The 15,385-nt window shown below is 43.2% G+C and overlaps 1 protein-coding gene across 3 annotated transcripts in view; it reads left to right on the forward strand.

The window, feature by feature from the left end:
* Positions 1 to 15,385, forward strand: part of LOC149436403 (dual specificity tyrosine-phosphorylation-regulated kinase 1B-like) — a 142,460-nt gene that overhangs the window by 114,528 nt on the left and 12,547 nt on the right. For all 3 annotated transcript variants that reach the window (XM_089661653.1, XM_089661652.1, XM_089661654.1), the window contains exons 5-9: positions 2,330 to 2,477; positions 4,491 to 4,777; positions 6,701 to 6,847; positions 9,118 to 9,258; positions 11,446 to 11,749. In XM_089661653.1, coding sequence (XP_089517779.1) covers positions 2,330 to 2,477; positions 4,491 to 4,777; positions 6,701 to 6,847; positions 9,118 to 9,258; positions 11,446 to 11,749 — 1,027 coding nt within the window. The remainder of the gene's footprint in view (positions 1 to 2,329; positions 2,478 to 4,490; positions 4,778 to 6,700; positions 6,848 to 9,117; positions 9,259 to 11,445; positions 11,750 to 15,385) is intronic.

Consider the following 15,385-nt stretch of genomic DNA (forward strand, 5'->3'; position numbering starts at 1 on the left):
AATCCCAGCCATGGCACCACCTGCCTGGAGTTTGCATGTTCTCCATGTGCCTGCGTGGGTTTCCTCTGGGTACTCCGGTTTCCTCCCATGTTCCAGTGACATGCTGGTAGGTTATTTGGCTCCGGTCTAAATTGGCCCTAGTATGTGCATGTACGAATGTGAGTTAGGGACCTTAGATTGTACGCCCCTTGAGGGTTAGGGACTGATGTGAATGTACAATATATATGTAAAGTGCTTTGTAAATTGACAACGCTTTATAAGTACCCGATAGATAGATCGATATAGATATATATCTATATATATATATATATATATATATATATATATATATATATATATATATATATGTATATGTATGTATCTATCCATGCACTCACCTGCAAAGAGTTTGCAAAGTGTGTTCCGGTTGTGCTATGAGGCTGCATTGGTTAGGGGGTGACCTTACTTTATGGAGTCTTCAGTCCTGGATGCTGCTGCATCTACTGCGTGGTTTTTGGACTGCCCAATAACATTTGAAGCCTATCTTAAAGAAAAACTCTAAAGATATAAAATACGTTATTTTCACGTATACATCACTTAATGTGTTTTTTAAATGAAAAGCATAAATATACCTGAATTTTTACTGTTTGAGCCTCATGCAACCCACTGCTTAGACTGGGAAAATAGCAAGTCAGTTGTACCGCAGTGTTCATGTAATAAGACAGGGCATATGTAGACGGACAGCTGTGCTTATTTAGTCTGCAACTTTTTTCACTGTCCAGTCAGTCTGGAGAACGGGACAAAACCCGTCTGGATGGACATAAATACAAATCCGTGGGCAGTTAAAATGCCTTCCAGATATGCATATCATTTCTGTATTTAGCGGTTGACCTGTATTTCGGCTTTAGGGCTTGTTTACATAGGCAATACTATAGGGTACAACTCTGGGAGGGCCGTATTTGGCCACACAGAGATGCTGTCCTCTATGTAGACAGTCCTTTTCATGACAATTGGGATACAGCGGCTGCACGAACACTGCTCCCAGTTTGACAGCCCTGAATGCAGACATGAGTTTGGGCCGGCTGGCACAGCCCTCGCATAGGTTTGCAGTATAGTATGCCCCTGTAAACAAAGCCTTGAGAGTCTGTCGGTGGCATCAGTTTAGGACCCTTGAGGTCATTCAGAACTCCCAGGAGCATTTGATTTGCAGTTGACCTTCTTCTGACCTGAATTCGATCTTCAAAGCGTGTTTCCTTTTTTTTTTTTTTCATTCCCATCAATTTGTATTGAAATGCAAAACCCACCTGATACTGATTCACAGGTCTTAGAGCTCCTTTCCCTCTTGGTTTACGGAAGTACTGACCGCTCCCACCTCCTGCCACTGATAATTAGCACTTTGACTGCCTGGCTTATTTACTCTTTCAGAAGATGTGTGTCAACTCATATATGAATTGGCACTTATACTATGTGGATTTGATTTGAGCCGCATCCAATCCCTATGAAATAATATTGCTGCCTATGGTGCCTGTTCACATATGTCTGGTGCACACAGTGCGGATTCAGTGCTGTTTGAGAGAGTCATGTACGATTTCTGAGTGGTGGCATCAGGTTCAGGTGCGGATTACAGGCTATTGACTTGTATGGGAACCATTTCTAAACCGCACATGTGTGAACAGAATAAAATCCTGGCCTAATCCTGTGCTGAACCTGATGTAAACCTGCCATGAACCTCTGAACAACTACTGTGTCAATTAACTGTAAAACCTGAGCTTCAATCTGCACTGCACAAGGGCGAATCAGCACTAAAACAGGTTTCGGCGGTCTATGGTTTTAGGCCTGGTTCACACCTATGCAGGTTATGGATGTGTTTTCTTGACGCACTTTTCAGTTTCCTAACACCCATTTTTTTAACGTGTTTTTAATGCATTTTTGAGAGGTGTCTGTTGTCTCGCTGCAGAAACGCGTCAAAAAGCGAAAGCACTACATTTTTTTTTTTTTTTTCCATTGAAGTCTATGGAACCAAAACGCAACCTACTGTGAAAAAGTCCCTGACCCTTTTCAAAATAAATGATGCACAGATGTGCATGTGACCCATAGGAAACCATGTTAAATGGACTGTAGTGAATTTCTGCAAAACTGAAAACGCACTGAAAGACGTATAGGTGTGAACCAGGCCTTATATAATATGTCTACTGTGTTCATCCTATGGTAATGAAAATAACCCGATATACAGCCCCCAATAATACTGACAATGCTTTGGCTGTAATAGTGAAATGTAAGCAGCCTTGTTGTGTATGTTTTCACAGAATATTGCGTTGCCTCTAACAGGTTGTCTTCTATGATCTTTTAGGTGGTGAAGGCGTATGATCACCATGATCAAGAATGGGTAGCCATTAAAATCATCAAAAATAAGAAAGCATTTTTGAACCAGGCCCAAATAGAGCTGAGACTTCTTGAGCTTATGAACAAGCATGACACGGAAATGAAGTATTATATTGGTGAGTATTGAACCTGGCAGAGTTCTAGCTGCCTTCAGTTTTGGAGAAAGCGGCTTAGACACCCCTTGGGCTCCTTTCACACTTGTGGGATCTGACTTGTGAGACCCCAAGTCGCAGAACATATGAAGTTCAATCACAGCAAATACTTTACTCCTGCGCTGGGGATGGACTCAGGAGAGGCTAGGATGACAATGTAAATGTTCTAAAATGGGCACTGCTTGCTGCCCTCAACGGACCGGGGTAGTGCAAAGTCACTAAATGCAAAAGAAAAAAAAACAAAAAGAGGGCACAGCGGCCTAGTGCATTATCGTTTAAAATATTTTTGAAAGAGTAAAAAAAAGTAGGTATTGTACTCACGATGGGCATATAAAACACAGGCACGTCACAATGAACAAAGGTGTTCAATCCATATAGCATCTGAGTCCACAACGATGGAACCCCGGATGACCAACTGGCTGACGCGTTTCGAGGACTCAGCCTCTTCCTCAGAGTCAACACTCCAAGAGTCTACACTTCTCTTATATAGCAGTAGTTAGCCTATATAGGAAGTGTTGGCTCTGATAATGCACTAGGCCGGTGCTCCCTCTTTGTTTTTTCTTTTGTATATGAAATTCAATGTATTTCTTTGAAAGCCGTTCCTACAGAAGTCGCTGCGACTTCAGATCTGACTTTTGATATGACAGAGAATGTAAAGTCAAATCAAAGTTGTGCTCCTAAGTCGCACTGGATATTGTGCAGCTTTGGAGACACGCTAATGGAAAAGGAGCCCTAATCAAAATGTTTATATAGATAGATAATAGATAGATAATAGATAGATAATAGATAGATAGATAGATAGATAGATAATAGATAGATAGATAGATAATAGATAGATAATAGATAGATAATAGATAGATAATAGATAGATAATAGATAGATAATAGATAGATAATAGATAGATAATAGATAGATAGATAATAGATAGATAATAGATAATAGATAGATAATAGATAATAGATAGATAATAGATAATAGATAGATAATAGATAATAGATAGATAATAGATAGATAGATAGATAATAGATAGATAATAGATAGATAATAGATAGATAGATAATAGATAGATAGATAATAGATAGATAGATAATAGATAGATAGATAATAGATAGATAGATAATAGATAGATAGATAATAGATAGATAGATAATAGATAGATAGATAATAGATAGATAGATAATAGATAGATAGATAATAGATAGATAGATAATAGATAGATAGATAATAGATAGATAGATAATAGATAGATAATAGATAGATAGATAATAGATAGATAGATAATAGATAGATAGATAATAGATAGATAATAGATAGATAGATAATAGATAGATAGATAATAGATAGATAGATAATAGATAGATAGATAATAGATAGATAGATAATAGATAGATAGATAATAGATAGATAATAGATAGATAGATAATAGATAGATAGATAATAGATAGATAGATAATAGATAGATAGATAGATAATAGATAGAGAGATAGAGAGATAGATAATAGATAGAGAGATAGAGAGATAGATAATAGATAGAGAGATAGATAATAGATAGATAATAGATAGAGAGATATAGATATAGAGAGATATAGATATAGAGAGAGAGAGAGATAATAGAGAGAGAGAGAGGGGGGGGGGTATATATAAACATTTTCTGTACTTTGTTTTGTAAATAATTACATTTCAATGAAAGTTTAACTTGACTGAGAGGGGCTACTCACTCTATCCAAAACTAAAACAAAGCAGGTTTAGCGTACAGTTTAATTTTTAATTTGTGGAACATCTCTGAGGGGATACACACCATGTTGCATTGTACCTTGTCTTGTTCCTATCTCCGTATACAGCCTCAGCACGTCCATTGTGTTTGAGGACTTTTATGATCATTTTTGCTGCAACAAAACTTTGCCTAGTTGGACGCAGTGTACACAAGTCCGTTGGGACTGGCTGTAATTGTTTTCCTTTTTCCTTTTTGTCTTGCAGTGCATTTAAAGCGGCACTTTATGTTTCGGAACCATCTGTGTCTGGTGTTTGAATTGCTGTCCTACAATTTGTATGACCTTTTAAGAAACACAAACTTCCGCGGCGTTTCCCTGAACCTGACCCGCAAGTTTGCTCAGCAGCTGTGCACGGCTCTCTTGTTCTTGGCCACTCCCGAGCTCAGTATAATTCATTGTGACCTAAAACCGGAAAACATTCTCCTGTGTAACCCAAAGCGCAGTGCCATCAAGATTGTGGACTTTGGCAGCTCCTGTCAACTTGGGCAAAGGGTACGTTCATCCTTGGATCTGCGGGTCACCCTATGAGTCTGGTGATTCAGTGTAAAAGGCTATGCTATTTTTTTTTTTTTTTTATTGCGATGGGATTGGGATTTTTCTTCTTTTTGCCTCAACACTTGTTGAAGCAGATCAATTTCTGCTAAATGATACCTGGTATTGACAAAAACTAGTATATCAAGGTGTTTTTCTAAAGATTTTCTGGAATATTTTTGTGATTACTGTTTGACAAGGAAGCATCCCACCTTGCCTACCGCTACCGGGGTGTTGCAGGAAAGTTAGACTGCAGGATGTCTGAAGTCCAGCAAGTGAGCTCCAGCAGTCTGAGCCAGTTTGCTTACACCTAATAGAAAAGCAAATCCCAGTGCTGGTGAAAGAAATATCCCATTGGCTTATGACTCAGTGTAATCTGAGGATGGAGTGCACCTCTGCAGCTCACCAATTTGTCTTCAGCTTTGAGTTTTCCTGCCCCCGCTTGCATCGGCTAGGAAGCTTTGCCAGATCAGTATGACGAGCAGCGTGGCACCTTCATAATTCCAAAAAAACACTCAGCATATCTTGCTTTTACTCCCATACTTCATCAATCTTTTTTTTTCTTTTCTTTTTTTGGGGGGGGGGGGGGGGTAATTTATTTAATTGATAAAAGGTGCTAGAAAGATACCCTTTTTAGCTTTCTCCACATCTGCTGCCAACCAAGCTGTTTGCCAGAAAGTTGTGGTGGGAAATGCATGTTCGTGGGTTGCGATTTGTCCCTACCACTATAACTTTTGCTACTCAGCTTGGTCTGCATGCACTTAGAGAAGCACTTACAATAGTGCGTATAGAGATAGATGGGGAGCGTTGCATCAACTACCCAGTAGGGGATAGGGGGTGGACCATGGGTGGTTATATTAGTAGAAGGTCCATGTGAAAATTGTCATCCAAGTCCATCTTTATTGGAAGGCTTGTGGGTATGTGGGCTTGTAGAATGAGGCGGTCGGCTGTAAGAGCTTGTAGATACTCCTATATGCAGGTAGAGAAGAGACAGTGGCGCCACTGTGGCGACAGTGGGGATAGGGGGTGGACCATGGGTGGTTATATTAGTAGAAGGTCCATGTGAAAATTGTCATCCAAGTCCATCTTTATTGGAAGGCTTGTGGGTATGTGGGCTTGTAGAATGAGGCGGTCGGCTGTAAGAGCTTGTAGATACTCCTATATGCAGGTAGAGAAGAGAGACAGTGGCGCCACTCTTAAGTGAGGCCTGTCTGCTACTCCCCGAGCCCTGGACACCACCAGATCGGCGGGGATACACCTAGAGTGCCCCATGGGACGATCTACTCCACCGGACTACCAGTCCTCATAACATGCCTATTATTATCTACTCTTGTGAGTGCATTTTATCATTACATTTACCTGCTTTTAACCTCTTCACGCCGGCAGCACACAAATGTGCGGCCTCCCGGCGTCTGGGCCTAGATGCCGAGCGGCCGCACATTTGCATGCAATTAACAAAAAACATATGTGCTGAGAATCGCGCACGCTGCTCGCTCCCAGCACACATGTCCGGTACTCACGGAAAGGTCCCGGTCTGATCTTTCGATCGGGACCTTTCCCAATCATGTGACCACCGTGATGATGCATCACGGCGATCACATGATCCCTAAACCCCGTCCTGCCTCCCGGCTTCTGAAACTCTTAAAAGGTCGGGAGGCGCCGGCGGGAAGGGGTTAATACCATCTACACTTAGAGTGGCGCTGCTGTCTCTCTTCTCTACTTACAACAGTGAGAACTACTATATCTTAGCCTTGACTTATTTTTTACACTGAAGGTCTTTGTTTTTTTTTGTTCTTTTTTTGAGACCCATAAAACAAAAGATACTGCAGGAAAATATTCTTCTTGTGTATGACTTTATTAACTCCCAAACTTATTATTTTAAAGATCTACCAGTATATTCAAAGTCGTTTTTACCGATCGCCTGAGGTGCTGCTGGGAATGCCGTACGACTTGGCGATAGACATGTGGTCATTAGGGTGTATATTGGTGGAAATGCACACTGGAGAGCCTTTATTCAGTGGATCCAATGAGGTAAGCAATGCCAGGATTTTCCACTTTTTTTTTTTCTTAACTTTTAGCAGTGTGAAATTTTATTTTGCAATGTTTTTAATCATTTTAATGTCCAGGATGTTCATGAAAGGCAATGTTAAGCTTTCGGAACCATTGAACCATCTTGCATAGTGCAAGCAAGTACGCACTCCTCATGTCATTTAAAGTGGTTTAAAAGGCTGAAGGTTTTGGCTCCCGCTGTTGGCAATCGCAGACAGCGAGGAAGGGGTAGGACTGAGTGACGCTCTGTGTGTGTAATAGAAACACAGGCGGTTCAACAGCAAATACGGACAAGTGCCTCCAGAGCAAGCAGCTTGTTTCGGGGGCACTTGGCTAGGGGGAGAAGCCAGAAGCGCAGGCGTGGGAGCTGAGAAGAGGATCGGGGCTGTTTATTATTTTCAAAGGGCCTTTTGACACACTTTAAGGCTTTTCCTACTTTACTCAGTTTTTTTTCAGCATTTCTTGAACTGTTTGAAAAATTAAATATTTACAGTGCCATGTCCCACAAGGTATGGGCTTTCATACTATCACTGAAAAGTATATCCGAGCCCCCTATCTGCTTGTTTATCATTTTCTCTGTATATGTAGAGCAAGCAGAGCACCATGGCTTCTTTAGAACAACGCTTACACTAGGATTGTTAGCCCCAAGCTCTATATGAACTACAAGATCGTGGTAGGGAGACTGTCAGCTGGGGGGGGGGTGCAACTGGTGGATACTTCTTCTACACCTCTTGCGGTCATTCGATCATGCAAGTTCCTCCACATTATCAAAGTTAGGGGCACCTTCTTGAAAGATCCGCCTCAGCTGCACGTTTGCAAACGTCTGTAATCTCCTAGCAGGGGCGTACTGACCGTTTGGAAACTCGGGCACTGCCCGAGGGCCCGGGGTCAGTAGGAGGCCCCATGAGATGCCCCTGGTACCTTTTTCATAGGCTTTTTTGAGTTTGGGCAAGGACACAGGAGCCCCATGATCCCCTATTGCCCGGGGGGCCCCATGATCCCCTATTGCCCGGGGGGCCCCATGATCCCCTATTGCCCGGGGGGCCCCATGATCCCCTATTGCCCGGGGGGCCCCATGATCCCCTATTGCCCGGGGGGCCCCATGATCCCCTATTGCCCGGGGGGCCCCATGATCCCCTATTGCCCGGGGGGCCCCATGATCCCCTATTGCCCGGGGGGCCCCATGATCCCCTATTGCCCGGGGGGCCCCATGATCCCCTATTGCCCGGGGGGCCCCATGATCCCCTATTGCCCGGGGGGCCCCATGAGTTGTCAGTCCGCCCCTGTCTCCTAGTGTTCATTATGTAAAATAAATGGAGTGTTCATCAACAATAGTCTGTAGTTACCATGGTACGAACTAGGGCTCCGCTTATGTAGTCTCAATAAATGATAAAAGATGGCGGGACATTTGACCTCGTGTGTGTTTTGAATATTTGTATTCCCCAGTTATAGCATTGCCAATAGGCACATTAACAGCTTTTGTAGCTTAACCTCTTAATGCCGGCCGAAGGCAAATGTGCGGCCTCCTGGCGTCTGGGCCTAGACGCCGAGCGGCCGCACATTTGCATTCTATTAAAAAAGGACATAAGTGCCGAGAGCGCGCGCCCTGCACGTACCCAGCACACATGTCCGGTACTTACGGAAAGGTCTTGATCTCCTCTTTCGATCGGGACCTTTGCCGATCATGTGACCTCCGCGACGATGCGTCATGGCGGTCACATGACCCTAAACCCCACCCCGCCTCCCGGTTGCTGAAACTCTCAAAGGGCCGGGAGGCGCCGGCGTGAAGGGGTTAAGGCCTTTGGAAAGTGAAAGCTTGAAACTGGTTGTTGTGAAGCAATGCAGTCTGTGACTGTTCTTACCAGAGATGCATACAGACCTGTATAGCGTTGGCGGTTATTCTGAGCAACACAAAATCCTGATTTAATCTTCAACATTTCGGCATTTCATGTGAATGTGAAAACTGGGAGTTGATTTCATTGGGAAAGTGGATTGCTACCTGTTTAAGAATAAGTGTCCCCTGAGCTTGCGTAACTACCCTCCCCTACCACGAATGCCAGCTTACCACCATCTCATGGCCACAGTACGCTCTACTGAAGGAAGGGCCTGGTATTCCTGTCCTCACTATGATTTCCCCTTCGCTCTCCAGTCCAGTGCTACTCTTTCAGACTGTCCCCTGGACAGGATCTCTCAACCTCCGTAAATACCTTTTTATGCAAGAAATGTTCTAATATGTTGACTTATGACCGCAGGTGGACCAGATGAACAAGATAGTGGAGGTCCTCGGAACTCCCCCAACCCACATGTTGGATCAGGCCCCAAAAGCAAGGAAATACTTTGATAAACTTCCTGAAGGTTCATGGACTGTAAAGAAAAATAAAGATATCAAAAAGGTATTTTTGGATTTGTCTTTTGCATTCAAAATAAAGTTTCTTGTGATGCCCTAGTTTGTATGATGCGGTCAGGGTATTTGTTTCAACATTACAAGAAAAATTACATTGTATTCATCTTCTGCACAAGATTACTACCAATGTTTGCTTTTTGCTTGTATGAGCGCACAGATTATACTGACAGGCCTGCATAAGTCCTGCATCTGCTGATGGTGCAATGCTTTACTGGCTCCCAAAAAAAAAAAAAAAATAGTAAATGCACATTTTTTAATTTTTGTTTGTACTTACAAAATAAAAAAAAACATTTATTTATTTATTTTAAAGTGAACTTAGCCTTTAACCCTTTCTTCCAACGGAAGCTGGTTCTTTAACCACTTGCCCTCCTGAGGATTTACCCCCCTTAATGACCACGCCTCTTTTTGCTACTCGGCGCTGCACTAATTCAACTGATAATTGCGCGGTCATGCAATGCTGCACCCAAACGAAATTTACGTCCTTTTTTTCACACAAATAGAGCTTTCTTTCAGTGGTATTTGATCATCTGTGCGCTTTTTATTTTTCACGCTATAAACAAAAAAAGACCAAACATTTTGAAGAAAAACAATATTTTTTACTTTCAGCTATAAAAAATATATAGTAAACTCAAAGTTGGTTATAAATTTTGGCCAAAATGTATTCTGCTCTATGTTTTTGGTAAAAAAAATCCCAATGAGTGTATATTGATTGCTTTGTGTGAAGTTATAGCGTCTACAAACTATGGTATCGATACTGCAATTTACGCCTTTTTTTTTTTGCTATACAGCACTGCGCTAGTTTAACGGACAATTGCGCGGTCATGCAATACGGTACATAAGTGAAATTTATGTCCTTTTTTTCACACAAATAGAGCTTTCTTTCGGTGGTATTTGATCGCCTGTGTGGTTTTTATTTTTTGCGCTATAAAAAAAAAAAATGACAATTTTGAGAAAAAAAAAAACAATATTTTGAACATTTTGCTATAAAACATGTCCAGTAAAAAAAATTTCGGGCCGAAAAAAAATCAGCCAAAATGCATTCTGCGACATGTCTTTGCTAAAAAAAAAAAAAAAAAAAAAACCCAATACGTGTAAATTAATTGGTTTACATGAAAGTTATAGCGTTTACAAATGGCAGGAAAGATAGTCGGATTTTTATACTAATAATGGCGGCGATCAGCGACTTATGGCAGGACTGCGGCGGACATTGTGACACTGGGGGGGAACTGACATGGGGTCACTGATATCCCCAGTGACACCAATACAGTGATCAGTGCAAAAAAAAAAAACACTGACACTGTACTAATGGCACTGGGGAGGAAGGGGTTAACTTTTTTTAACAACTGAAAGGGTTAACTGTTTGAGGGGAGTGTTTTACTAGGGGGTGGGGTGTGTACTGCATGGAAACGCTGATCAGGAGAGATAAACTCTTCTCTCCCGATCAACCTGTCAGGAGCTGTCAGGGAACTGACAGAGAGCAGAGCTACTGCAGCCCTGCTCTCTGTCAGTGATTGCCGCTAATCAGCAGGACACAGCCAGTAATGACCGGCTGTGACCTGGTGACTGACACCCGTGGCTGGGATCGGCGGTGCAGGTAGGGCGGCGGCGCGCCTCGTGTGCGCCCCCTGCCTGTTTTATAAAAGCGCGTTTTAAAACGTGCTTTTGCCCAGCCGTGCTGCCCTGCCGCCGTATTTCTACAGTGGCTGGGCGGCAGGTGGTTAAGGGGATCTAACGCCAGGAGCATGGGCTCCTATCACGTAATTAGGAATCAATTCCTACTGGCTCCCGCTCTTCGACATATGACTGGCATTATTCTGTGCTGCCACTATGAGTATTTATAGGGGACAGTTTTGCTGGGAGCACCCCTTGCACTCTGACCATGCTGTTACTGGCAGCTGCCACTTGTATTTGTACAGCTGGTGGGAAGGGGTTATTACTGCAAATTTGCTTTTTGAAAATGGATACCTCATCAGTGGGCCCTGTGGTGTATTTGTGGAACATTTTTGTTTCAGGCACAGGTGGCCCTTGAAGGCCTAGTTGGATTTATGAGCCCCCATTTTATGTTTTTATTTTGTTTGGCAGTAACTGGTTACTTTAGTAGCTGAGAGAGAATTGTGCCTGACAGTTGTGCATGTTGCTTCCATTGACGCGTGTTCATTGTATGCTCTCTATTTAGGACTACAAAGTACCGGGGACTCGGAGACTTCATGAAGTTCTGGGTGTGGAGACTGGTGGCCCCGGAGGGCGCCGGGCCGGTGAACAGGGACATTCTCCATCCGACTATCTCAAATTTAAAGATTTAATTCTGCGGATGTTGGATTATGACCCCAAAACTAGGATTACCCCTTTCTATGCTCTCCAGCACAATTTCTTCAAGAAAACGACGGATGAAGGGACAAACACAAGTAACAGTAACTCTACAAGCCCTGCAATGGACCATAGTCACTCAACCAGTACAACCAGTTCTGTGTCCAGCTCAGGTGAGCGGTCATATACAACCGATGACCAATAAAAGGTGAACTCTGGGCAGGATTGAGTGCACACTCCCTTCACCCGTATGTTGCACTGCTAGTGGTTTTTTTTTTTTTTTTGTTTTCCTGGTAGTACTTTGTGGAAGGAGCAAAGATTTGTGAGTAGGGGATCAGGGAACTTCATGAATGCACATGAGCGCACAGTAACCAGCCTCACAGTGGTCTTCTATTGAACATTTCGACTTGCTTTAAAGCAATTGGAAGGGTGCTTAGAGGTATTAGAAAATGTTTTAATAACTAATGTTTTAGAACTAGACCCTAAAGCAGCAATGGGCAAACTACGTCCCGCTGCCTTTTAATCCGGCCCGCGGATCTATGAGGATCTGTCCCCCTCGACGTATCTGCGCATGTGCCGGAGATCGCCGATCGGTTGCTAATGCCTGAAACTGGCACATGCGCAGATACGTCGAGGGGGACAGATCCTCATAGGAGACAGTTTTTCATGCTACACCGGAACCGCGCGGGAACACGGCGAGAGGAACGCGCAGAGCAAAGGTAAGTGAATTGACACAGGGGGGACTTGGGGACTTAATATGGGGAATGAATTAATATGGGGAATGAATTACTATAGGGGGAATGAATTACTATGGGGGATTAATTACTATGCTTACTATGGGGGAATATTACTATATGGGGGATGAATTAATATGGGGAATGAATTACTATAGGGGGAATGAATTGCTATAGGGGGGATGAATTACTATAGGGGGGATTAATTACTATGCTTACTATGGGGGAATATTACTATACTTACTATGGATGACACATACACATCATTCATCTACTCTTGGTCCGGCCCCCAGGTCCAATATATGAACCCATTGCAGCCCTCAAGTCAAAAGGTTTGCCCACCCCTGCCCTAAAGGCACAGCCTGCTGGTGATTACCTGCAAAGCAGTGTTTGCGTAACACTATTTTCATCCATTAGGGCTTGTTTACACTTGCTGTTGGGGGAGTGATGAAACCAGGGGCGGACTGACCATTTGGAAACTCGGGCACTGCTCGGGGTCAGTAGGGGGCCCCATGAGATGCCCCTGGTACCTTTTTCATAGGCTTTTTTCAATTTGGGCAAGGACACAGGGGCCCCATGATCCCCTATTGCCCGAGGGCCCCATGAGTTGTCAGTCCGCCCCTGGATGAAACCCTGCAGTTAAGCTGCGTTTTTACTATCCCTCAACCGCTGCCTTTTTAGCTGGAAAGGCAGTGGCCTGGGGTGTACACATGCTGTGCCCACGGTGCCTTTCTTTCATGCCTGGGGCAGAAATTACACCCTGTTGCCCTCTGAACTCGACCCATTCAAGTAAATGGGACTACACGGCAACCACACAAGTGAAGGACATTTAGGTGGTTAAAACAAGCATTAGGTAAGGAGGTGCCTCACTGCCTGTCAGATGCTCTCTGAAGAGTGCTTTGAATGCAGATCACTCTTCAAGGAACAAAGAAAATGTAAACTAGAGCTCCGTAAGACTCCTATGTATTCTATTGCGGTGGGTTGTACATTCTGTGTACATTATCACCCGCTCCGCTTGTATCACACTCTTTTACTTGAGACCAGACTGAGCAGAGCCTTTTTGAACAGCTCACACTTGCAACCTTACTGTGAGGAATCTGAAAAGATTGCTGCTGTGTGCACCTTGTAGCTGATAGTTCCAAGGTAAAACAGTTACTTAGGCCTGGTTCACATCTATGGGGGTTGGCACGGGCACAGCAGCCCATACAATCTGGTGTCCTGCCTGCGTTTCACACAGTAAAAAGGTTCCTGCACCATTCAAAAAATGCAACAGCCAGGAAATCACATGATGATTTTGCACCATGTGATTTCACTGCTGTTCCCACAAGCACGCAGCGTTTTTTCTGCATGGGGGTCTCATCCAGAATGAATGGCCACCCCGCGCATAGTCAAACAGCAGATCATTTTGACTGCTGCTTGTTGCTGGTGTGGAAACCCGCATAGATGTGAACCAGGCCTTGAACCTTGTGACCAGACTTGCACTGCTCTGACAGTCTGCTTGTCATGAAGAAGGGAGCAGGTTATAATCCAATTCCTCCTCATGGCAAATGGGTAATATTCCTATATATTTTATATTGATATAATATTATAATATATATATATATATATATTATGAGAGAGAGAGAGATTATTATCAATATATTGATATAATAATACATGATATATATATATTTTATATGAACAACATTTTGTTTTTCTGTATATGTCCTGAAACGTTTACAAAATTAAAAGGCACATTATAAACGCAAAAACGGCCCAAAACTGCTAAATCTGTTTTGAGAAATTGCAGAATTGTTTAGCAAGACTGGTGGTCATCTGCTTGGAAAAGAAGCCCCAGTGAATAGAAATTTGTTTACAGTGGGTGGAGATTTTCAGCAAGCGCCATGTAATTCCCGGAAGTGACACACTGCCAGCTCTCACCCCAACTGCTCCTGCTTCTGATATTCAAAGGGAGGCCTGCAAAGCTTCCTCCGAAATTCGAATGCATCAACATTATTAAACAGTAGTTATATAGCGCCAACAGTTCCCTCAGCGCTGTACATTACAATGGGAGACAATACACGAGACAGTACAATAACAATACAATGCGATACACGAGGGGTTTGAAGGCCCTGCTCCTTGGAGCTTACAATCTAGGAGGGAGGGGATGGTGGTACAGGAGGAGATAGCTGTGGGGGATGGAGTGGTAGGAAGAGTGGAGGAGGTCGGCAATTGGCTGAGGGCGGGGTAGGCTTCCCTGAAGAGATGGGTTTTAAGGGTGCGCCTAAAGGGGAGGAAGCGTCTGACTGCCAGGCATGATGAATCAGCTGTTGGAGGAACTTCTGGGTACCGACACGGTTATCGTTGACAGTACCCACAAGTTCCTCCAACAGCTGATAGACTGACTGTACTCTATAATTAAAGTAATGGCGCTTTGTCAGCTCAACATTTCAATTGGCTGCATATATACGGGGTAACGGGTAAGATCAACAGGTAATTACTGGCGAACTGTTACTATGTAATAAAAGGCTAAAATGAAGGGTTGTGATGTCATGCACCTACTTTTTCATTTTTTAGGTTGAAATGCACTTAGAAAACAAATATGGACAAAAAAGCTTTGGCCATACTTTTTTTTTTCTTTTTTTTTTTTTTTTTTAGAGTCACAAGAATGCACTTTTGCAATCCAGTGACCCGCAATAAGCAGACAGCAGGCAAAATCCTTCTATCTGACATCACAGCTCCAGGTTCTGGAAGGATCCTGACAATGATGTCTGAATCCACCTGCATACGTGATCAGCAGCCTTTCAGTGTGCTGCTGAGAGCCTGAGCCAGCTGCTTCCATCCCATCTCCACCTCGGCGCTCCAGTGGGTGCTGAAGAGGCAGAGCAGGAAGCAGTGACTGAGCGATCTGCTGCAGCTGATTTTTTTTTTTTTTACTAATTCTCAAGGTTTTCCTTTTTAAAGCCTAACCCCCAGTAGAATAAAAAAAATCCCTTTCATTGGGCTTTACCTGCATTACAAAGGGTTAATTGCTCATTTAGGTCTATGGGAACAAAATAGATGATTTACCTACCCAATCCCCTGCATCTTTATACC

This window comes from Staurois parvus, unplaced genomic scaffold, assembly GCF_062004578.1.
Source record: "Staurois parvus isolate SC_StPar_1 unplaced genomic scaffold, SC_StPar_1.0 ptg001359l, whole genome shotgun sequence".
NCBI classification, from domain to species: Eukaryota; Metazoa; Chordata; class Amphibia; order Anura; family Ranidae; genus Staurois; species Staurois parvus.